The 24,770-nt window shown below is 45.7% G+C and overlaps 1 protein-coding gene across 3 annotated transcripts in view; it reads left to right on the plus strand.

The window, feature by feature from the left end:
• The window catches only part of tbc1d4 (TBC1 domain family, member 4), a 264,165-nt gene that overhangs the window by 158,514 nt on the left and 80,881 nt on the right, over positions 1 to 24,770 (plus strand). For all 3 annotated transcript variants that reach the window (XM_078545970.1, XM_078545971.1, XM_078545972.1), the window contains exons 6-8: positions 1,590 to 1,681; positions 3,676 to 3,786; positions 4,905 to 5,024. In XM_078545970.1, the coding sequence (XP_078402096.1) occupies positions 1,590 to 1,681; positions 3,676 to 3,786; positions 4,905 to 5,024 (323 nt within the window). The remainder of the gene's footprint in view (positions 1 to 1,589; positions 1,682 to 3,675; positions 3,787 to 4,904; positions 5,025 to 24,770) is intronic.

Here is a 24,770-nt window from a genome sequence, read left to right on the forward strand (position 1 = left end):
TCCTTCTTCTGGCTTCAGCATCACACCTGCCATCTGCCATTATCATTTGTCCTAAGTAGACAAACTTACCTACTTATTTCCAGTGTGACACCATCCACTTCAATCTTTACTCTAATTTCTTCTAACGTATTCCTTCTAACTACCATTGTTTTTGTCTTTTTGGTGTTCATACTCAATCCATTTTCTAAACTTCTAGATTTTACTTGATTCGCAATATTTTGTAGGGCCTTTTTGGGTTCTGCAAGTAGTGCGGTATCTCCAGCATACTGCAAATTTGTTATGTCCTTGCCTCTAATTTTTACCCCTGGAAGTACATCTAATTCTCTGAATATTTGTTCTGTGCACAGATTGAATAGTTTTAGTGACATTACACAGCCTTGTCATACTTCTCTCTTCACTTGAAACATGTCTGATTGTCTATCTTCTAACCTAAAGCTCGCTGTTTGGTATTAATATAGGCTCTGGATAAATCTCACATCTTTACTGTCAATGTCACAATTTAGCAAAAATAATTTAAAAATCTAATAGAATGTTAGCCTTTATCGCAAGGGGGCTGGAATATAAACCGGTGGAATTTATGCTATAGTTATATGAAGCTCTGGTTAGATTGCATCTGAATAGACTTTTGTTAGGTAAATGTATTGAGGGATGTAGATCAAGGATAGATAAGTGGCATTGGGATACAGGTCAACCATGAGCTAGTAGAATGACAGGACCAGCATTATCTACTCCCAATCCTTGGAGTCAGTTTAAAATGAGCCTTCAGCAGAGGAGGAGAGAAAATTGGAACAAAAAGATGACATTCTTCAGGAAAGTTATGAGATGCAGGTTACCAGGAGATTGCTAAAGACAAGTGTAGACTATTGAAAATGAAATATTCCAGCATTTCATCTGTGCTTCGTTTTCTGAGTATCAAAAGTGTGAAAATGGTGTGAAACCTGCAAGTGATATCAGAATCAGTTGTTTTGATGAGATAAGATTTCAAGGTTTACACTACCTGCAAGCACTGTGAAGGTGTCTCAGTGATTTTTTAAAAAAACAATTATTCATTTTTGGGATGCAGGAATAGTGACAATAGCAGCATTTATTACCCATCCCTAGTTGCCCTTGAGTAGGCGGTGGAGAGCTGCCTTCCTGAACCACGTCAGTCCGTGTGGTGAAGGTACTCCCAATCTGCTGTTGGATGAGAAATTCCAGGCTTTTTGACCCAGTGGCGGTGAAGGGACGGCGATATATATTCATGTTAGGATGGTGGAAGTCTTAAGGGGAACTTGGAGGCAATGGTGTTCCCGTGCACCTGCCGCCCTTGTCCTTCTAGGCAGGGGAGGTTGCAGGTCTGAGAGGTGCTGTCAAAGAAGCCTTGGCGAGTTGCTGCAGTGCAACTTGTATGTGGTACACACTGCATCATAATAACTGGTTATACCTCAAAACACCTGTAACAGAGACAGATGTTGCACAATCGCTTTGATATCATAATATTGTTGGCAGGAAAGCAGGTGCTTGAATTTTGCATTGGAAAGAATTGTCAGTTGTTTAAGAAAACAGAACAATTAAGTGACGCATTGACCAGCACTCCTCTGACTTTCCAGGTCTCTACCCACCAAGAGCCAAGCTTGTCATACAGAGGCATGTTTCTCTTTTGAGTGACAATGAGCAAGCTGATATTTTTGAACGTGTTCAGGTAACAATACAGAGGCTGTTCGAAAAGAGTTCACTAAAATTATATCTTGATTATTGGAAACTGTCATGGTAAATAAGGGTTATAGATTATTTATATGTTATTACAATTACTTTAATTCTTAACAAAAGATAAAACTGAAATTTCCAATGTGATCATGAATTTGTGACTATAATCTAAAATAATTATGATAATATTTGTTCCAATTTTGCCCCAGTTTGTAAGTCCATTGCTTGCTTGTAAAGATTCATTGAGGATTTGGAAGTACTTCTTCTTAATGTACACATCCTCATTACAGATGCCTTCTGATGCCATCCTAACTCTGCCTTACGCTAGTATGATTATTGATGGGGATTGTATACTGGGCCCACAGCCAGATAAACACTAATGTCAGCATTGCTTCAAGTTTTATTTTAAACTTTCACAGATGTGGGTGTCACTGGCAAGGCTAATATTTGTTGCCCATCCCTAATTGAACTGAGTGGCTTGCTCGGCCATTTCACAGGGCAGTTCAGAGTTAACCACATTGCTGTGGGCCTGGAGTCACATATAGGCCAGACCAAGTAAGGATGGCAGATTTTCTTCCCTAAAGGAAGCTGACGAACCGGATGGGTTTTTACAACAATCAATGATAGCTGTCATGGTCACCTTTACTGAGACTGGCTTCATATTCCAGATTTATTAACTTACTTATTCAAAAATTAAGAATTGAAATTCAAGCAGCTGCTATGGTGGGATTTGAACCCACGACCCCAAAGCTTTAGCCTGGGCCTCTGAGTTGTTAATCTAGTGACATTACCTCTAGACCACCACCTCCCCCTAAGTGTGATTGTGAAGACTCTCACAAAACAATGTAAAGAACATGGGACCAGTCTGATGCCAAAAGATGAAACCCAAAAGACATCATGTCACCTTTTGTTTCAGACTTCACATTTGCTATTCCACAATCAGTTAGTTCTTCATTCCAAAACTGGAGATGACCTTCGTAGAGACAAGGGACATCCTTCATTCCACCATTGCTGGCAATTGAACACCTCTCCCTTCTCAGGGTTGCAGCTTTCTTCTCTACCTGTGTGAGAAGCTAACGGACTATCCTGAATATGAACAACTTGGCAATTGCCCTCACACTGCTCTGAGACAGAGCCCAGGTTGTGGTGTGACACTTGCTGCCTGGAAAATGAGGGTAGTCCGAATCAAATGGTTGAATGAATAGAGCATGAGAATTTATGCATTCAGATAACATTAGAAGGCTCCCAAAGTGGAAGGTGAGGCCCATAGGAACTATGCTTTCTCCTCATGGGTACCACAATGGAGCTGACATTTGTGTAATATGCATTTGATCCTCTGATATACATTCCCATTGCAATAGGTTCCTGGGGGAGGTGATGGTGTAGTATTGTCACTGGACTAATGATCCAGAGACCCAGGGTAATGCTCTGGGGACCTGGGTTTGAATCCTGCCACGGTGGAATTTGAATTTAATAAAAATCTGGAATTAAAAGTCTAATGATGACCATGAAACTATTGTCGATTGTTATAAAAACCCATCTGGTTCACTAATGTCCTTTAGGGAAGAAAATCTGCTGTCCTTACCTCATCTGACCTACATGTGACTCCAAACCCACAGCAATGTGGTAGGCTCTTAAATGCCCTCTGAACAAGGACAATTAGGGATGGGCAATAAATGCTGGCCTAGCCAGTGATGCCCGCATCCCATGAATGAATAAAAAAAAATATCAGCAGCTACTAATTTCCTGGAATTGTTTTTAGGGTTGTCCATTATCCAAGCCACTCTTTGGAACTCACTCATTGTCATCGTGAGCCATGTCTTTCATAGCATGCACACTGTGATTGTAACATCGAGCAATGCACTGTAACTAAAGCCTTCCGCAATTATAGCAGAAATCTTTTAGAGTTTAAGAATAACCAGAAAGTAAGTACAGAACAGCTGGGGATCTTATCCATGAGCATTATTAATGAATTAGCTGTATCAACAGAAAATGAAGCCGGCTGATGACCAAGACGAGAATGAGCTAGTGATTCTCATTCTGCGGCAGATATGTGAGACCAAACAGAAGACCCACGCTCATATTGGCGAGACCCCTATGGTAAACACTTTCTTCAATCACTTTGGAAAAGTAAAGGGCTTGAATTTGTAACTGTGGAGTTATGCATGGATGGCTATGACCCATTATTTTTCAATGTAATGTTCTGTTCAGATCATAAGATGGCTTCTACCAGCCAAATGCCATAGCTGCTTAAATTTCAGATGTAAACATGTAGGGAATTAGTTCAAGGACATTTGCCACCACCATAATAACTATGCTTCAAGGTTATTGATTGTTTTAGAAGCCTTTTGAGATGCCTTGAGAAACCTGGGATGATGTATTATGAGACCCATAAAGGCAGGTTAGAGGCCGGAGTGGAAAGTAAATCCAAATGATGGCCTGTGGGCTGTCATTTTCCCACCTCTGGATGATCTGGCCAGAGGCAGGTGAGCAACAGAAGCTACTACCTGCCTGGCAGCAGTTGGTAGCCAATTACTGGCACCTAACTGGCCACTTGGGGTCATTTGGGAACAGTGTCAAAATATTACCAATTGAGGTGGGCCCCATGCTCTGGCAGAGCCCGGTAGGCCCCTGGAAGAGGCTTCTGGAGGCAGGTCAGGAGACTAGTGAGGCCTCCGTTATTTACCTCCACCTTTCCCCCTCAGCCCTGGAGCTACTTCAGCCAGTCGTAGGCCAGCCTGTGGAGAGGGTCCTCTCTTGAAGTGCCCTCACATTCTTCTACCTGCCGCAGCAGCATCCACCTTTGCTAGTGGGGCTGCCGACAAGATATTGCTGCAGACCCTGCCATTGTGCCACCCTTAATTGGACGGTGCTCTCGGAGGTGGCCTCTTAATTGGTTGTCTCCGGTAAGACTGCGCAAGTGGGCGGCCAGACATCACCAACAGGATCGAGACCCTCTTTCAGTCCCGACCTCAGAAAATCTTCATAAGTGGTGAGATCATGAGCCTGCTAAATAAATGCAAGCCACATTTTTCTTCCATGCCTACCATACTTACGACAGATGAGAAGCACATTCTAACATTTTCACCAGGATTTCCAAGCAGTGTTTCGAATCATTAGTCTGATTTCGTTTAGATTGCCTTCTTCAGTGAACCTACTGAAAGTCTTGCTCGCCTCACCTCACCCGTAAAACTGTCCTTGTCTCTTCTCTTTCAAAGCCTGTGCCAAACAACATGATCCCAGAGCACTCAGCAAGCACAGGGAGGTTTAAACTCGACGTTCTGAAAAACAAGGCCAAGAAGTCTTTAACCAGCTCTCTGGAAAATATCTTCTCACGGGTAAGATGCATGGGACGTAGTTTTGAAGCATGATACATTGACGGGCTTTACATGAGAGGTCAATATGTGGTACCTGTTTAAATGTTGAAATGCAAGTCTCTGCATGTTGTCTCTGGCCCTCATGTATCCTATCCCACAACATACAAGCGAATGCTAAGAAAGGTGTCACCCACTTACAGCTGGCATATTTAACATTTATACAATACCATCTTAAACAACTGGTGTGACAGGAGGAATGAACAAAAATGTCCGCAGCTCACTGCCTGTCTATTGGTTCGACTGCAGACTCTGTAATCCTGAATATTGAGGCCAGTTTTCATCTTGGTGCCCAGGACATCAAACTTGAGAATTACCCGCCCATTACTGAAAGGAGTGGAGTGAAAAATTGGTCAGATATTATACTGCAAGGCCAAACTGCAATGCCACTTTCAGCGGCAAGTTGAACATCTGTTCTGTGGCCTATTGAGCTTCACCTTGCTAGTGTGGCTTCTACCTTCTTGAGACAGTTTGCAAGACTGCACAATTAACTTGCACCCTCTGTTAAAATTGTTTTTGGTTACCCCTGAAGTTCCCGCTCTGCCTCAGCCTGGGAAACGCTCCTCAGTGTTTCATCCGACACGGTTGAGAATAAATATTCTTGTTGCTTTTCCTTGGGATCAGCCCCGATGAGCACGTAGCTCCCCTGCATTTCACTGCACTTCCTATACCAGCATTTCCTGAAGACTCCTGATCTACCGAATACCACACAGAGGTTGCACTCAATAGACAGGGGGTTAGTTCCTGGAATAGAATGTGTGCACAGTGAAATAGGCAGCAAACCTGAAGAGACAACCTTTCCTAGTGACCGGTTTCTCGTGAGGCATCTGTTGATGTGCTGTAACTTGGACTCAATTCCTGATGCCCACTGTGTGCTTCAGGCTCAGGGAAAGTGCCTGACAAACAATGCTGGTGCCCCCGTGACAACACTTTTATAAAGTCTAACTGCTGTTCTTCAAATGTATCAGTCCAAATCCATTTAGAGATTTTTCTGCTCGTCTTTAATCAGTTGCTCACGCGATTCTCTGATTCGAGATCAAAATGCTATGGGCGCTGGAAATCGCAAATAAAATCTGAAATCAGAACAGAAATTGCTGGAAATGCTCAGCAGGTCTGTGGAGAGAGAGAAACAGAGTCAACATTTCCGGTTGCTGACCTCTCGCCAGTTCTGCCGCTGAGTATTTCTAGTGTTTTCTGTTTTTATTTCGGTTCTTTGATTGCTGTTCTCAAGCCGTTATGATTTTTTAGATGGAGGAATATGAAAGGATACGGAGTAAGAGCTATGAAATGGGATTAGAGGAGATTGTTCCTGTTGAAGAGTCAACAGTGGGACACACCTCCTGTGTTGTAATTTGCATGATCCTGTGAAGAGGAGCTGTTTGGGAGTAGCATAGATTGAATTGTTTCCTTTTTCCCCTCACTCATAAAGCTCTTGTCTCCCACTCTAAGCATATTCAATCCATTCCTACTCCAAGCTGTCTCTCCTCCGCCCGTACCTCCTCCAAACTGTGTCTCTTCCATTCATGTATCATCCTAACTGCGTCTCTACCAAATGGTGTCTCCTTCATGCTATGCCAGTCTTCACATCATACTTCCTTTAAACTATAATTCCTCTTCACCATGTTTCACCCATGACCACGCCTCCTCTCATAGTTCCTCTGGACTAATCCTCCTTCTTGCCATGTTTCTTTTGAGCATTGCTTACTCTGAACTATGCCTCCTCCATGCCATGTTTCTGTAGCGTTCAATGGTTCAATTGTTCTGTGTTTGATTATGAGTCTGGTAACTGATCTACTCTCGCTGTACTTGATTGGTCAAACCTTAGTAAAGTATACAGATGCATAGAAGCTACTAGAAGCTAAGCTAGAAGCATAGGGTAGATATTTTAAAGCATTGTATAAGACTCTGGGTGGAATTTTTCCAGATTTGCACTAAGTGCGGTAGTGGGGGCATAAAACAACATCTTACCTGTCGGCCGCGATGGCGGGTTTTCATACCGTATCATCCCAAACCCGCCACATTATTTATGCACTCCTGGCAAACACGCCATTTCCATGGCGAGTGGGCTCGATCTCACGCCAGCTACCTCCGCTCCTCAAGGAGTCAGCCTGGGGCCCCTTGGCACCCATAGAGAGGAGGATCAGCAGGTGCACACTCTGGGCCCACCCATCCGACTCTCCTCTTCCTGCGACCTCAGCAGCTCCAGCTCCACAGGCCAAGGAGGCTGCCACTGCCACACAGCAGGACCCCGAAAGCAGGCTGGGGCCCTCCAATCTCGGTCCTCCAGAGGACACCCACCAAGGTCATCACAGACAGGGCGCCGCAGTCAGCAGGCTGCCTCCACCTCTGCTGTGTATGTCCGGGGAGCACAAATACAGGGCAGGATTAGTAAAGTTAAGGAGAATTAGATGCACAGCCTGAGCACGGGTGTTAATAACTTGTACATAATGTTCACTATTGTCAATAAACTCCCAAGAATATCTCCCTGCCTGTGGCGCCTTGTTCTGATGAGCAGTGTTCTTGTCACTCAGATGTGAAACCTTTCTGCACAAGGTAAAAGGGCAGGTGTCTCAGTCCAGGGCCTCTTCCCGGTGCTCTGTGCAGCCTTCGGACCAAAGTGACAGTCCAGCCTCCCACTCCCTGGAAGCATTACTGATGCCTGCACCTCGGCAGCGCTTGTTGTTGCTGCCAGAATGTAGTGGGCAGGCCCGACAGAGTTCTCTCATTCTCAATCCTGAACGCGCCGTCTTTGTCTGGCCAGTGCAAGGGCCTCATCCCCATCATCATCCCCTCTGAGGACCTCCTCATCCTCATCCCCATTGGTGTCCTCCTCATCAGATGAGGCCTCCAACTCCTCCAATTCCTCCTCAGCCAGCTCCTCTCCCCGTTGCAATGCCAGGTTGTAAAGGACGTAGCAGATGACGATGATGCATGACACCCTCTGCGGACTGTATTGCAGGGCTCCACCAGACCGGTCCAGGCATTGGAACCTCATTTTCAGCATCCCAATGGTCTGCTCCACCAAGTTGTGAGCTGCAGCCTGAGCCTCATTATACCTTCGCTCTGCTGAAGTTTGAGGCCACCGCACGGGTGTCATCAGCCATGGGCTTAATGGTTATCCTTTGTCCCTGAGGAGCCATCCCTGCAGCTTCTGTGGATCCTGGAAGACTCTAGGGATCTGTGACCGACTGAGGACGTAGATGTCGTGCACACTCCCTAGAAACCGTGCGCACACCTGCAGGATGCGTTTCTGGTGGTCGCACACCAGCTGCACATTCAGCGAATGAAACCCCTGGCGGTTGATGTCGTTCCCCACATGTTGTCACATGATCTAAGCGCCATGTGAGTACAGTCGAGGGCACCTTGCACCTGTGGGAAACCCGAGATCTGAGAAAATCCAATCGCTCTTGCATCCTGGCTGTCCTGGTCCTGAGCAAAATGCATTCGCAAAGTGGCATCCGTGACCTCATGGATGCATTTGTGGGTGGAGGCTTGTGACATCCCACAGAGGTCACCTGTGGAGCCCTGAAAGGAGCCACTTGCTTAGAAATTGATCGCCGCTGTCACTTTCATGGCCACTGGCAGTGGATGCCCTCCATGTCCCCGTGGTGCCAAATCCTGCAGCAGGTGGCAGATGTGATCAACCACTTCCCTAGACATGCGCAGTCTCTGGCAACACTGGTTCTCGGTCATCTGCAGGAATGAAAGGCGGCGTCTATAGACCCTGGGTGTTGCTAGGCACCGACCAGTGACAGCTCGCTGTGGCTCCTGGGCAGCGTGTGTGCCAGGCCCAGTCGCTCCTTCTCCCTGAGATTGCTGCTCCTGCCTCTGCACAGCCAGGAGCCTCAGTCGCTCTCCTCCATCATCTTCACGCTCTGTAGGTTATCAAGCATACAGCTAGTTCTCCAGGCTCCATGATCCTGATGTACTCCTCCTGCAGGATGAAAGAGAGAGACACAAGGTTAGAATGGGTGTACTAAGAACCTGTCCTGTTTAAGTATGCAGGCGCCTTAACGATTGCTGGAGAGGGCTGGTCACCATTTGGATGGCCAGAGATTAGTGCCCGAAACTTCACCACTTCCACCCCACTCTACCCAACCAATTGGCAGCAGCTTTGCCCATTGGACTGCATGTTGTGCTCTCAGCTCAGGTACAGACATTCTCCTAACCCGCACTGCAAGGCTGCATTGTTAGCTTGAACCATGGGGGAGACTGGTCCAAACCGGGATGATGACATCACAAGGGGCTGTGAGCACCTCCACCAGTGACTGCTCCATGGCCGGCTTTAGCAAGGAGATTGTACAATGTGCCCAATCGTTCAACTGTTCCGCAGCTAACTGAAATGCTTATGACTTTGCAGTCTGTGCCGGGGCGGGGATGTGAAAAGCTTTGGAGCACTTGGTGGCACTTTGATGCCTCTGTGTTGCTTGAGTGGGCAGATAAGCTAGAGGTCCAACTCCAATCATATCAATGTGGCTGCGCCTGAACTGTCTCAGTTCCAGAGGAATGGTCACTTTATACAGGTTTCCCTAACGCGTGACTGCTTCCGTCACCCACCCTGCCCCCACCCCCCCGAATGCTTGTGCACTATATTCAACGGCGGTCTCTTGGCTCCCCCCTCCACAAGTCACCTCTCAATGGCAGGGCTGCCCTTAACCCTGAACCCCCAGGCGCCCCTCAAGCTTGAAGTCCAACAGGCGACTCTGGGAGGCGCTGCGCAAAGTTACTGTGTACTCTCCTCTGAGTTCCCCTCAAAGTGCAGACTACCAAGTGCATGTTGCTTATGTGCTGGTGTGGAATATGTCAGAGTGCTTTCCTGCCGAGGTGGACGGACGATCCAGCAGGGCGGGAGGGCGGGGTGACGATTCCAGCGGGCTGGCCTGATAATGATATACTGATGTATGACAATAAGGTTCCTGACGTCCGATGGTGGGAAACATGTCCCGCTGCTGGCAGGCTGAGCGGACTATCTCGAACTGGTTTCATGCCGTTGTGAAACCAATTGCGCCGAATTGTCCGCTCACGCCACCGATCACACCCAACGTCAGTGTGCACAGAAAAATCCACCCTCTATAAATAAAGATCCTGTGCGCTTAGAACTTAGTGTCCTTGCTTTGCGGCTAATCAGACATATAAAATATATAGCAAGTTCCTCTGTGCCGTACCTCTTTTACGCATTGCTACCTCCAAAATATGTCTCCTCTACACTTTCCTATGATGTTCTGACTGAAATTAGAAATGCATCATCAATGGATAATTGTAGAGGAAAATTTCACTTGTATCACTCTAGGTACAGTGCTCTAACTGATCATTATTCTGTAGCGTTTAGAGATCAGATTGTCCAGCTTATTAAGATTGAGTTCCTTGTGCCATAGAATTCTCAATCATTTTCTCTGCTGTGTTCTAAGTGCTAAAACAAGAGGGAATAAGTGTAAGAACAGGAAAAAAGAAGTAATACATATTTAATCATATAGTTCTTATTAATAAAGACTAGGTGGACTATTTTTTGCGCAATGCCCAGAGGCAATCTGCCTGTGTCTTGCTTATAGTTGTAGGCATTCCATCTGAATAAATCATACTTGAGCATATAACATGCAGATGAAATGAAGAAAGATGGAAATGGGACAGCGTGCTACCAACTATCAGAGGTTGTAATCAGCATTCACACATTGTGATGGGTTAGTGGGGTGTAATGCTGTTGGCGTAAAGCTGGAGATATCAGCTCTGTAATACTAGGTGGCTTATCATGAATTTAAAAGCGCCTGAGCTGAAATTCAGCAGCATGACATTTATTTACATTGCTGTGCTTAACCCCAAAATTAACCCGTAACTCGGCGCTGTATGACCTGCAGCAGCAGCGGATTGTTTAGTTTGAATTGATGTGCGGCTGCAAATGTCAAACCCCAACATTGCTGCAAGGCTGGTTACCTGCATTTCTATGTGACAGCAAGAACTTGGGCCTAGCTGGACAGCACATCATTGTCAATTCTTGGACATTTGCTGGAAAAGAGTTGGTCATTGCCAGCATTTCTTTCACTCGTAAGCGAGGCAGAAATATGAGATTGATTCAGCAAGTTTTGCACGTGAAGTTACATTTGCTGGTTGTGTGTCACATATAAGGCCTGCCATTCCATTAAACTGCCCATCAAAATACATTAATCACTGTATAGTGAGCGGAGCATAAATGGGAGGGTAACTCGATAAGTGTATATATTATTGATGTGTTTCAATTTTCTCCATAACGTGCAGGAAAGCACAGAGCCATTATTCAGACCTCACTGGACTCTTGTTCCATTTAATCAAATTGTATTCAGTGTGGTAACTGTACTGTTTTTGTGGTGTTCCAGTCTTACTAATTTTTATTCCTAAGCCTTCTTTAATCTTGCAGTCAAGCATGCAGTATGGAATGTATTTTTGGACAGAGATGCACTGGCTGAAATGAGGAAGACAGCGGAGACAGGGCGACTGCCGCACAGGCAGACATTTTGAGGAACAAATGCTTTGTAATGTTGACCCTCATCTTGAACGCGAGTTAGTGATAATTATGAGCGGGCTTTGAGGTTTTGGTCTATCTCCCTGCGCTGATATTTTGGGGAGGATTCTTAGCCCCCGGTGGGGACCAGCTTGGAGGCGGTGGGACACAAGTGGGTTGTAGCCAATTGAGTGAGTTAAAGGTCTATTAAGGCCCATTGTCTGAGTGTGATTGGAACCCCAGGCCTCCTGAAGCATCGGGCAATAGTCCTCCCTTTGAGGCCCTCCCTGCTGGCCTGGTTTAAGCTGCAGCCATTGGCTGCCCTGTGGAGGGCACAATGGTGGCTCAGCTGCTCAGGGTGTTTTTTAAATTTTAAAATTAAAATGGCTGGAGAGAGGGAGCCTCCATATTGGGAATGCCCTCTCTCTCTCTCTTATCTGTAAAGGCAGCTTGCTACTTCTTCAGTGCTGCAGGACTTCCTATTGGCCCTCCACCCTTAGGAGCCCACCTTCCACCTTTAATTGAACAGCGAGCTCTCCCTCTGACCATTAATTGGCCCTTTTGGGGAAAATCGCAGCTTGATTCCCCACATGATGCCAGCTTCTGATCTCCATTTGACTCTGACAAGAAGGGACCTTAAGTCGAAAGGGAAAATCCTGCCTTTTGTTTCTGGAACTTAGCAAGTGACCCTCGCTGTAAAGGAGATGCTAGGGCATTGTGTTTTGAGTCCTGTAATTTAGAGGATTCTCAATGAAAATGCAGATGTTCTCAACATTCATTATTTTAGTGGAGTTGACTTGGGCATTTGACATGGCAGCAAGGGGAAATTGTACTGTATTCAGGCCCAACGCTGATTGTTCTTCAGAACATACTTCACTAGACTGAATGAGGCAGCGACGTCAGATGACTCGCACTTGGCGGGTAGCAGAAAGGATGTGAATCAGCAGGCTGGCAATCTGTGATCTCCATGCTTCACAGTGAGCAGGAAGAGACAGAGAGAAATAATGCAGAAAGGAGTGGGAGGGAGGGGGACAGCAAGAGAAGCGAGATAAGCAAAAAGAAAACTAAATGGGGTGTTGCGAGATAATGAAAATAGAAATAACAGCAAGAGGAAATAGAGAGGAGCCAAGAAAACAGTGCTTAAAGGAGTCAAGCAGCATGCATGTTTTACAAATTGTACAGAGGTAAGGGGAAAACACACTGACAAAGATATGGAAACATTCCATACCTTTTTCTTGGTGCGATTAGGCTCATGAATATTTCTAGGACACTACTTGTGAGAAGTGCGCATGAATCAGAATGTGGGATCTCTCTAAACTCCAGGAGCCCTGTGTCCATCTGCTGTGAGCTGAAAAGATCAGCTCCGTTGACAAAGAAAACCTTCCTCATTCACAACCACTTTTCAGAGCTGCTAGTGGCACTGCGATTGAGCTGGGTTAATCCTGGACATACAACACATATGCAACAAGCATAGACTTCACAAAAGCCTTCCCATTATCCCCCCCCCTCCGTCTCTTCAGAAGGCACTGCTTCTATTTCACAGGTGGTCAGGCACTTCACTGTTGCCTCGCCCGATTGCTGAGACTAGTATAAAAACAAAAAGCTAAAAGCTACTGCGGATGCTGCAAATCCAAAACAAAAACAGAATTACCTGGAAAAATTCAGCAGAAGGGTCGTGAGGACTCGAAACGTCAACTGATTTCTTCTCCACCGATGCTGCCAGACCTGCTGAGTTTTTCCAGGTAATTCTGTTTTTGCTGAGACTAGTAGTTTAAGCAGGCATGGGGCCTTCATATTTGAGCCTTAACCTTCCTCACTTAATGTTTGCATACAGGCATTTCCCGATTGGCTAGTGATCAGGTGCCGAGCCCTATCACCTTCCCTAGCTCTGAGGTCAGTTGTCACTGGCTATAAACAGATACCTTAACACAGGTTGGGAATGTAAACTTGGGAGATTTCTCAGTTCTCAACAAGGACCTTACTGACTCTCAGCTAAATAGAGACATGCATCATAAGGAAAACCTGCAGTTCTTTAGTGACAGTGCCACCTACTGTCTTAGTATTATGTTGCATTATTGCAGAGCTTCATTCTGCTGGCCTAAGAAACCCTACAACAGTACGAAATCATTGTCTGACACACCATGCTAATCACAATATAATCCTGATGAAATGATATTACAGCAGTGGTGCAGATGGCCATTATCTTCCAGGGTCAAAATGACAAACAGACTGAAAACCTGGAAATGTTTAGTGACCTTGACTCACTTTCAACAGCAGCAAATTGCATTTATATAGCACCTTTAATATGGTAAAACATTCCAACATGCTTCACAGGAGCTTTACCAAACAAAAACAAGCCATATATGGAGATATTAGGGCAGCTGATCAATAGTGTGGCCAAAGAGGTAGGTTTTAAGGAGTGTCTTAAAGGAGGAAAGTGTGGTAGAAAGGTGCAGAGGTGTAAGGAGGAAATTCCAGAACTTAGGATCCAGGCACCTGAAGGCACGCCTATCAGAGATGGAGTGATTAAAATCCAGGATAATCGAGAGGCCAGAATTGGAGGAGGGCAGGTATCTCGGAGGGTCGTAGAGCTAGAGGAGATTACAGAGATAGGGATGGGCGAGAGCATGGAGGAATTTCAAAACAAGGATCTAAATTTGAAAATTGAGGCATTGCCAGGCTGGGATGTAATGTATTATTAGTGAGCACAGGGATGATGGGTGAACGGGAGTTAGGGCAGGCAGCAGAGTTTTGGATGACCTCAAGTAAATGGAGGTAAATTGTTTGACTCCTGTAATAACGGAAAACTCCTCTGTGGATAATACCCTTGCTCTGAGTCAGAAGGCTAGACGTTGAAGCCCCACATCACAATGATCTGGGTTGACACTTCAGAACACTGTCACTGAGGGAATACTGCACTTGTGAAGGTTCTGCTTCTTGGGTCCAAGTGCTAAATGGAGCTCGTGTCTGCACTCTCCCATGGTTCAGATGGGTGAGAAAGACCCCATGGCACTATTCAAAGACAAATGAGGTGTCTTCCTGTAAGCAAACATGTGTCCTGGTCAAAATCCACCCCACCCCTACCTTCCCATGATTCAAATTAACCGATCATTCATCTCTTTTGCGGTTGTGAGACCTTATTGTGAGCAAAATGAGCATTTTAAGTAACACATTCACATATGAGTCAAAAGCTCATGGGTTCAAGCCCAACTCCAGAATTTAAATACGTAATCCAGCCTGATATTTAATTGTGCTGCTGTGGCACACGTGCTGACCTTCAGATGAGAAATTGAGGCAAATCTCCACCTGCTAGTTCAGGTGAATGTAAATGATCTCATGGCAGGGGAGAACGTCCAGTGCCACAAAACTAGCTGCTTACACACTTCATTTATGCTGGAACAGTAGGTAGCATCCCTGCCTCTGAGAAAGAAGCTGTGGGTCCAAGTCCCACCCCGGGACTTGATGGCCAAGTAAGGTGTGTTCATAATGTGGCCAAACAGGTCGAGTATCAACCTGCAAATCCTTCCAACATGCACCAATGGCAGGTGGTAAGAGTGGGAGAGGGCCCTGGTCAGCCATGTGATGGAATGAAGTTGGAGTTTCTGCCGTCACTGTTCATCACTCCAGACCACAACATGAATGTAAAAATGCATATTGCCATAGCAACTCAGACTCCTTGTGTGAAGTGTAACACACCATCGCCGCATTCCATTTCTACTTACTCTGTTCAATTTGTCCACCATGTTTACCTGTATAACGACAGTGACTGTACTCTGAAAATAATTCATTAGCTATGAAGCACTTTGGGATACCCTGAAGACATGAAAGGGACTAGAGAAATCCAAATTCTTTCTTCTCTTCCAGAAGCAAACCATAGGATGTGAGGTGCGCTGGGTTGTCCTGGGAGATGTGATAAGCGTCATGTATAAATGCATATTCACAGTGCAGTGCCAATCAATAAAAAGGGAACAGGAATTATCTTGCAGTGTTGCAGGACCTGTTGACGGAACAAAGGGAAGAAAATGGTGCTGGAATATCTGTCAGAAAATTGGCTGCTCCTTGGTGTTTGGGGGGGGTGGGGATGCCCAATGGGCATTAGCGCAACTGAAGCCAAACTCGATTTCTTTTTAGCTCAACACTGACTCACCTGTCAGTGATGTTTCAGTTATCCTACCTGTTAGCGGAAGATGCCATACTGAACCACCCAGTTAAATATTCATCCACACTCCCCATTGCAGTTTTGCCTGGGAGTTTGTGAGAGCTGCTCACGTGTCACTGTAACTTCAGTGGAAGTGTGGCGGAAACCCCGTGTACGCGTGTAAGCAGCGTTCCCGCCAAATATGCAGGAAATTCCTGACCTTGGTTATTGGGCTGGAACTGGGCTTAGAGCAGAGTGCACTGGAGACGTGCAAAATAATTTTGGGCTATGACCCATGGGTTTTAATTTGTCTTCCCATTTATTGATCTACTTGACCCCACACTAACTGCAGTGGAGGAGACAGCTTGGTGACCAGTTCCCTGGCCATCACCACCTCTCCGAGATGTCAGGATATGAGAGACAAGCCTCTGAGAGAAGTACTTGAACTTTGCTGGGTTCACAAAGCTTCTCTGGAGCGGCCGTGACATTCCAGCCTTAAAATTACACCGTAGAATACTTAGCTGATGAAGCTTAAGTGTATCTATCTCTGTCATCCCTACAGAGGTGTTCCTGCTAAAACAAAACAGATTTCAGACAAATGCATTAAGTCCTTAATGTTAATAATTTCAGAACCTCTGGGTGGAATTTTCTGGCCCTGACAGCGAAGGGAAGCTTGGCTGGCAGGGGAACTTAATTTGGCGCAGGGTCAAAAATCAGTTCCTCGACGACAGGATGAACTTTAGCAATGATGTTCTTGGGACTTTAAAGGCGGGTTAAAGTATGCCTCAAGTAAGAGACATTGGCCGGATTCTTCCACTCTGGAGTCTAAGTTCAGTGTAAGGTGTGGAAGTGGGAGTGCTTTCTGCTGGTGGGGGAGTTGGGGTGTGCCAGGGAGGGGTGATGTGATGGGTGACCACATGTGATCTTATCCTGTTCAGATCATTAAATATGAATCCAGGAGGAGCTCGCTAAATCCCGCAGTGGGTCGAGCTTTCTGACGAACAATGTCGGGAAGGCCTTTTGCATGGCTTTAGCAAGTCATGCATGCTCATTAAAAGGCCAGCTCACTGGAATTAAGCTCCCCCCCGCCAAATTTAGTTCCCCGCCAGCGGGAAATTAGAATGTTCACTTTTACGACTGCACATAAGTGGTGTGCACCTAACAAGGTAGACTTCTCCCATGATTAATGGTGAGTTGCTGCTGCATTGTCCTCTTTGTGGGGAGTGTCTGTAAATGCCAGCCTGTGCACGAGACCAGGTGGTGGCAGAGCAAGCTGCGTGAAGGATGACCAAGGAAGGGTTAGCGGGGAGGGGTGGGGCAATGGCTAGGCAAAGGTGGAAGGGGTAGTGCAGGCTGTCTGGGTGCCCTTTAAATATGGTGCCTGGACCTTCGACCCCATGAGGTACTGGCGGGGAGAGCAACTTCCTGCCTATTCCCACTGCGAGCTCTTCCTGGATTCATATTTAATGAGCTGAACAGCGCAAGATTGCACATGGTCAACCGTCACATCACCCCCCCCAACCCAACAGCAGAAATCACTCCCACTTCCATACCTGCCACTAAACTTAGATTTTGGAATGGAAGATTCCGGCCAATGTCTCTTACTGGGGGCACTCTGCTGTGTCTTGGTGTATGTACCTGTGTATAACATGCCTCCAATATTTTTTAACTTAAAACTGGTGAAATGAATGACTTCTCAAGGGCAACTATAGATGGGCAGCAATTGCTGGCCTCGAAGTCCATGTCCTGTGAAAGAATAAAAAAAAAACTTTAAGACCATCCCATAGTTGTGGGGAAAGCAGGGTATTTGATTTTGACATGGCTGCCTGCTGTGTGCACTATTAATGTTGTAAATAAGCGAGGGGCCTGGGAACTGGAACCAGAGGGAGGGGAGTAGCGTGGTATGGTTCACAATGGGTAGGGGAGCAATAACAGGCCAGAAGCCAGAAGCCAGGAGCCAGAGGAATGGTTGTCCAATTCATCACAATGACCCGTGCTAAAAACAAAACCCACAATGCACACAAGAATTTTTAACCTTTTCTGGAAGTATGTACACTGCATGGGCCCAGCTCAGACCCTTGTTTAGGTCATACCCCATTAGCCTGGAAAAAGTTCAAATACATCAAAAGAACAAATAGAATTAATTTTCTGTTTTTGTTTGTTATTTTAGAATTGTTGATGAATTGCAGTTTTGAGCTATGGTTGTGGAGAGGGAAGTACTAACTTCCTGATCTCTTTATCTTTCCATTTTTAGCTCAAATGTTTAATGAAATATCCGCCAGTTCAGATTGTGTGCATTATAGGGTAAATCCAGCAATACTGTCCTCCTCAGTCAAATAACTTAATTTGGTTAGGCCGATTCTGCGACCCACACTCAACAACAACAACCTACATTCACATAGCCCCTTTAGCAATGTAAAGTGTACCAAGATGTTTCACAGGACCGTTATCAAAAAAAACTGACCAAGAGCCACATAAGGAGATATAAGGGTAGGTGATCAAAAGCTTGTTCAAAGCGGAAGGCTTTCAGGGGCGTTTTTAAGGAGGAGAGAGAGAGACAGAGAGGTTTAGGGAGGGAATTCCAGAGATTAAGGCCTAGGCAGCTAAGGGCAGGGCACAAATGGATGGGACGATAGAAATTGGAATGCACAAGATGCAAGGTTTGGAGGAGCATGGATATCTTGCAGAGTTGTGGGGCTAGAGGAGATTGCAGAGATAGGGAGAGGTGAAGCTATGGGGAGATTTGAAAACAAGGATGAGAAAGTAAATAAAAACAAAAAGCTAAAAGCTACTGCGGATGCTGGAAATCCAAAACAAAAACAGAATTACCTGGAGAAACTCAGCAGGTCTGGCAGCATCGGTGGAGAAGAAATCAGTTAACGTTTCGAGCCTTCATGGCCCTTCGGCAGAACTGAAGCATAGTTAGGAGAAAGGAGAAATATAAGCTGGTTTAAGGTGGGGGGGCGGGGGCGGGGGGGTGAAGAGAGAAGTTGAGGGTGTGGTGATTGTGGAGATAAGCAAGCCGTGATAGAAGCAGATAATCAAAAGATGTCACAGACAAAAGGATCAAAGAGGTGTTGAAGGTGGTGATATTTGTCTAAGAAAAGTGCTAATTAAGAATGGAAGACAGGACATTCAAAGTACAGCTCTAGTGGGGGTGGGGTGGAAAAGACTAACAAGGTTTTAGTTTTAGATTTTAAAATAATGGAAATAGGTGGGGAAAGAAGAATCTATATAAATTATTGAAAAAAAAGTGGGGGGGGTGGTGGGGAGAAATGGGGTGGGGATGGGGGGAGGGGGAGTTTAAGATCTAAAGTTGTTGAATTCAATATTCAGCCCGGAAGGCTGTAAAGTGCCTAGTCTGTTCTGATGACGCTACCTTCAAAAACAGCTCCTCTGACATGTCCTCCTTCTTCCTTAACCGAGGTTTTCCATCCACGGTCGTTGACAGGGCCCTCAACCGTGTCCGGCCCACATCCCGCGCATCCTCCCTCACGCCTTCTCCTCCTTCCCAGAAACATGATAGGGTCCCCCTTGTCCTCACTTATCACCCCACCAGCCTCCGCATTCAAAGGATCATCCTCCGCCATTTCCGCCAACTCCAGCATGATGCCACCACCAAACACATCTTCCCTTCACCCCCCCTGACGGCATTCCGTAGGGATCGTTCCCTCCGGGACACCCTGGTCCACTCCTCCATCACCCCCTACTCCTCAACCCCCACTTATGGCACCTCCCCATGCCCACGCAGAAGATGCAACACCTGCCCCTTCACTTCCTCTCTCCTCACCGTCCAAGGGCCCAAACACTCCTTTCAAGTGAAGCAGCATTTCACTTGCATTTCCCCTAACTTAGTCTACTGCATTCGTTGCTCCCAATGCGGTCTCCTCTACATTGGAGAGACCAAACGCAAACTGGGCGACCGTTTTGCGGAACACCTGCGGTCTGTCCGCAAGAAAGACCCAAACCTCCCTGTCGCTTGCCATTTTAACACTCCACCCTGTTCTCTTGCCCACATGTCTGTCCTTGGCTTGCTGCATTGTTCCAGTGAAGCCCAACGCAAACTGGAGGAACAGCACCTCATCTTCCGACTAGGCACTTTACAGCCTTCCAGGCTGAATATTGAATTCAACAACTTTAGATCTTAAACTCCCCCTCCCCCCATCCCCACCCCGTTTCTCCGCCACCCCCCCTTTTTTTTCAATAATTTATATAGATTCTTCTTTCCCCACCTATTTCCATTATTTTAAAATCTAAAACTAAAACCTTGTTAGTCTTTTCCACCCCACCCCCACTAGAGCTGTACTTTGAATGTCCTGTCTTCCATTCTTAATTAGCACTTTTCTTAGACAAATATCACCACCTTCAACACCTCTTTGATCCTTTTGTCTGTGACATCTTTTGATTATCTGCTCCTATCACGGCTTGCTTATCTCCACAATCACCACACCCTCAACTTCTCTCTTCCCCCCCCCCCACCCCACCTCCAACCTTAAACCAGCTTATATTTCTCCTTTCTCCTAACTATGCTTCAGTTCTGCCGAAGGGCCATGAAGGCTCGAAACGTTAACTGATTTCTTCTCCACCGATGCTGCCAGACCTGCTGAGTTTCTCCAGGTAATTCTGTTTTTGTGATGAGAAAGTAAATGCCAATCTTGGGATAAAATAGCATCTTTCTGCAGTACCGAATCCTATGAATTTCCTGCTCCTTAAAAAAAATCAGTTAGATTGGAGAATGGGTATTTTTACTTAGAGAAGTTTTAACTGGGAGAAATAGAGGAGGAAGTGCTTTCACAATAAACACTAATATCTTAGCTAAAGTTCAAAATATTTTCAAACACTTCTGAGTAGGAATGATTTTAGTCTGGATTTTCATTACCGAAGCAGGTAGCTCCAGTTGGGAAATTTCCCGGCTCGCCGCACCAGCTTTGGTAGAAAGGCACCCGAATGGTGGGATCTTCTCTCCTGTGTGTGGGTGGGATTGTGAGATAGAGTCGGGCCCGCTGCCCCAGAAGCAAATTGGGGGCGGGCACAGGAATGACCAACTGCCGAGCTGGGCTGGTAAAATGCCCGTCTCCATTATCTGGGACTTTGTTCCAATTGTTTGGTTACCTTTTAGGCCCTCTGGTTCTCCCCACCCCCGCCCCCCCCAACACCCTGTCACACCCCCACCCCTTCCTCATGCCACCTTCTTGTCCCCATGCCAACTCATGTCCTCCACCCACCACCATGGCCCCTTACAGCTCCATGCCAACTCTTTCGATCCCATGCAGACTCATGCCAGATGCCAGCCACCACCTTATACCCTCCATGGCAACTCGCCCAGTATCCACCATGGGCAGACCCCAGGAGCCATGTTGAGATGAAACAAAATAAAGTTCTAAAAATGTGTTACGGCCTTCACTATATTTTTTAAAAACTCCCCATTTGTGAAAGCCCATTCAAATCTTTTAAACCTCAAGTGCTTAATGTCTTATAAAAAACAAACAAACTTATATTTATAACCCCACATCAAAGGCAGCTAGTCCTTTAATAGGCCTTGAACTGTCAAACTGAACTCAGAACATCCCTCCTCCCCCACCGACCCACTGAGATAATTATAGCCTTTGGAAATCAGCTATGTATTCAAAAAGACCCCTTAGGGAAATGTCAACAAAAACTATGGAAGCTGCCAGAAGAGAGTATTTTTTTTAAACTCTCACTAACACTGGTGGCCTGTTTTTTATTTTTAAAGGGCTGGGGATTTAAATAACTTCACATCATGACAGTTGTACAGACTTTATCCACACTCTAAGAGCACTTACATCTACTCCATTTATACGTGACTTCCACACTGCGTGTTAATGCCTTGCAACATCCTAAAATGCTATCAGTTTGATCTCAGCACTGAGGTCAATTGGCCCTACTTCCCTGACGTGTGAGCCATGCCTCGCCCCCTTTCCCCTTCCAGCAGAAATTGGACCTGTCAGAAATGGGGGCTAAGTCTTGAGTTTGTGCTGAGTTAGCTGATCTTACTGAGGTAGAGGAGCTAGAAATCTCACTGTCCCTGGGCAAAGGGAAGAGAGCTTGGTCTGCCCCTCCTGATCGCTATCCAGTGAGTGCTACTAGTTATTGTTGTGCACATCTGGGTCCCCCTCGCCATTTTGAAAGCTCCAACCACTCCTCAAAAATTCGGGCCTTTGTTTAACATCATGGTCCAAAATTTGCTGAAAAAAGAAGTATTTGATTGATACACAGGGCTATTAATGTCCAAATCACAGAGCATCTGAGGAAGAGGTAACCCTTGAATTGTAAATCACCATGGGCCTTGACTTCCGAGCTTCCAGTGTCATATGCCGGGGGGTGGGAGGGGGAGTACCCCAAATCCCTTTAGAAGTTCCCAGGTAAGGTTTGCACGGCAATTGCCCAGAAGTGCTCACTTCCCTTGGCCAATGGCCCTCCACTGGGAACCATCCGAAAATGCGATTTAAATTGCAAATTCGGATGGTCCCAACTAGGTTACCCCAATAGTTACCCAAAAAAGGCTAGAAGAATTAAAATCTCTTCTAACTTCTGGGTAACTATTGTACGGACCCAGAGCGACCCCCCCAAGCGGACTCCCCCCACACGCTCTCAGAGATCTCCCCCAATCCCCGACAACCTCTCCCCCGCCCAACTGGATTCCACCCACCCACATAGGACTCCTTCACCCTCTCTTCGGTGGGCCTGACTGTTACAGCACAGAAAGAGGCCATTCAGCCCATCATGTCTGTGCCAGCCAAAAAAGAAAAAGTAAACAAGCTAGCTGCCCATTTTAATCCCACCTTCCAGCATCTGGTGCGTAGCCCTGCAGGTTCCAGTACTTTAGGTGCAGATCCAGGTACCTTTTAAATGAGTTGAGGGTTTCTGCCTCCACCACTAAACCAGGCAGCGAATTCCAGACACCCGCCACCCTCTGGGTGAAGAAGTTTTTCCTCATGTCCCCTCTAATCCTTCAAACAATACCCTAAATCCCCTGGTAATTAACCTCTCTGCTAGGGGAAACAGGGCATCTCTGTCTACTCTATCCAGACCCCTCATAATCCTGTACCTCAATCAGGTCACCCCTCTGCCTCCTCTGTTCTAAGGAAAACAACCCCAGCTTATCCAATATTTCCTCATAGCTACAATTTTCAAGCCCTGGCAACATTTTTGTAAATCTCCTCTGTACTCTCTCCAGAGCAATTATGCCCTTCCTGTAATGTGGCGACCAGAACTGTACACAAAATTCCAGCTGTGGCCTAACCAGCATTTTGTACAGTTCCATCATTACACCCCTGCTTTTGTATTCTATACCTCGTCCAATAAAGGAAAGCATTTCATATGCTTTCTTTACCGCCTTATCCACCTGTCTTGCCACCTTCAGGGACATGTGGACATGCACACCAAGGTCACTCACTTCCTCTACCCCTCCCAATATCCTCCCATTTATTGTGCATTTCCTAGCTTTGTTTGACTTCCCCAAATGCATTACCTCACACTTCTCTGGATTGAATTCCATCTGCTACTTTTCCATCCACTCAACCAAACCATCGATATCATTCTGGAGACAACAGCTATCCTCTTCACTATTAACCACAGGGCTAATTTTTGTGTCGCCTGCAAATTTCCCAATCATACCTCCCACATTTAAGTCCAAATCATGAAAATATACAACAAATAGCAAGGGCCCCAACACTGACCTCTGTGGAATGCCATGGAAAACCATTTTCCATTCGTAAAAACATCCATCAATCATTACCCTTTGTTTCCTGTCGCTGAGCCAATTTTGAATCCAACTCACCACATTCCCCGGAATCCCATGGGCTTTTAATTTTCTGACCAGTCTGTCATGTGGGACTTTGTCGAATGCCTTACTAAAATCCATGTAGACAGCATCCACTGCACTACCCTCACCAATCCTCCTCGTTACTTACTCAAAACATTTGATTAAATTAATAAGACACAACCTTCCCCTAACAAACCATGCTATCGCTGATTAATCCATTGCTTTTTAAGTGACAGTTTATCCTGCCTCTTAGAGTTGATTCTAATAATTTGACCACCACAAAAGTCAGACTGACCAGCCTATAATTATTTGGTCTATCCCTCGCACCCTTTTTAAACATTGGTACAATGTTCACAGACCTCCAATCCTCTGGTGCTTCACCTGTATCTAGTGAGGATTTGAAAATGATCCTCAGAGCATCTGCTATTTCCTCCCTGGCTTCCTTTAACAGCCTTGTATACAATCCATCTGGCCTTGGTGACTTATCCACCTTCAAGGATGTCACCCTGCAGTACACTCTCTCTCACTATGCTTATTGCATCTAATATTTCACACTCCTCTTTAACTGGAATATCTGCTTCATCCCTTTCCTGAGTGAAGACGGAGACAAAGTACTCATTGAGAACCCTGCCCACATCTTCTGCATCAGAGCACAAGTTACCATGTACATCTCTGTTCGGCCCTACCTTCTCCTTACTTAATCTCTTGCTCTTAATGTACCGGTGAAACAACTTTGAGTTTTCTTTGATTTTACCTGCCAATATTTTTTCATATCCTCTCTTTGCTTTCCTAGTTAACTGTTTTACTTCACCCCTGTACTTTCTATACTCCTCTAGGCTTTCTCTTGTATTAATTATTTTGTGACTGTTTTTGCTTTATCTTACCTTATATACTTCTAGATAACCAGGGGACTCTAGATTTGGTAGTACCATCCTTTTTCTTTGTGGGGACATGTCTACACTGTGCCTGTAGAATTTTGCTTTTGAATGTCTCCCACTGGTCTGTCACTGATTTCCCTTCAAGTAGCTGTAACCAGTCCACTTTCACCAGCTAACTCTCAGCTTCGTAAATTTTGCCTTTCCCTAATTTAGAACTTTTACTCCTGTTCTATCTTTATCCTTTTCCATAATTAAATTAAATCTAACTGTATTATGGTCACTATCTCCAAAATGGTCACCTACTGCTACTTCATCCATTTGCCCAGCTTCATCTCTAATACCAAATCTAGAATTGCGCCCCCTCTCGCTGAGCTTGTTACGCGCTTGGCTAAATAAGTCCTCCTCAATGCAGTTCAAGAATTTTGTGCCCTCTGTG

The sequence above is a fragment of the Cetorhinus maximus genome, chromosome 7, assembly GCF_964194155.1.
Source record: "Cetorhinus maximus chromosome 7, sCetMax3.hap1.1, whole genome shotgun sequence".
In the NCBI taxonomy this organism is placed as follows: Eukaryota; Metazoa; Chordata; class Chondrichthyes; order Lamniformes; family Cetorhinidae; genus Cetorhinus; species Cetorhinus maximus.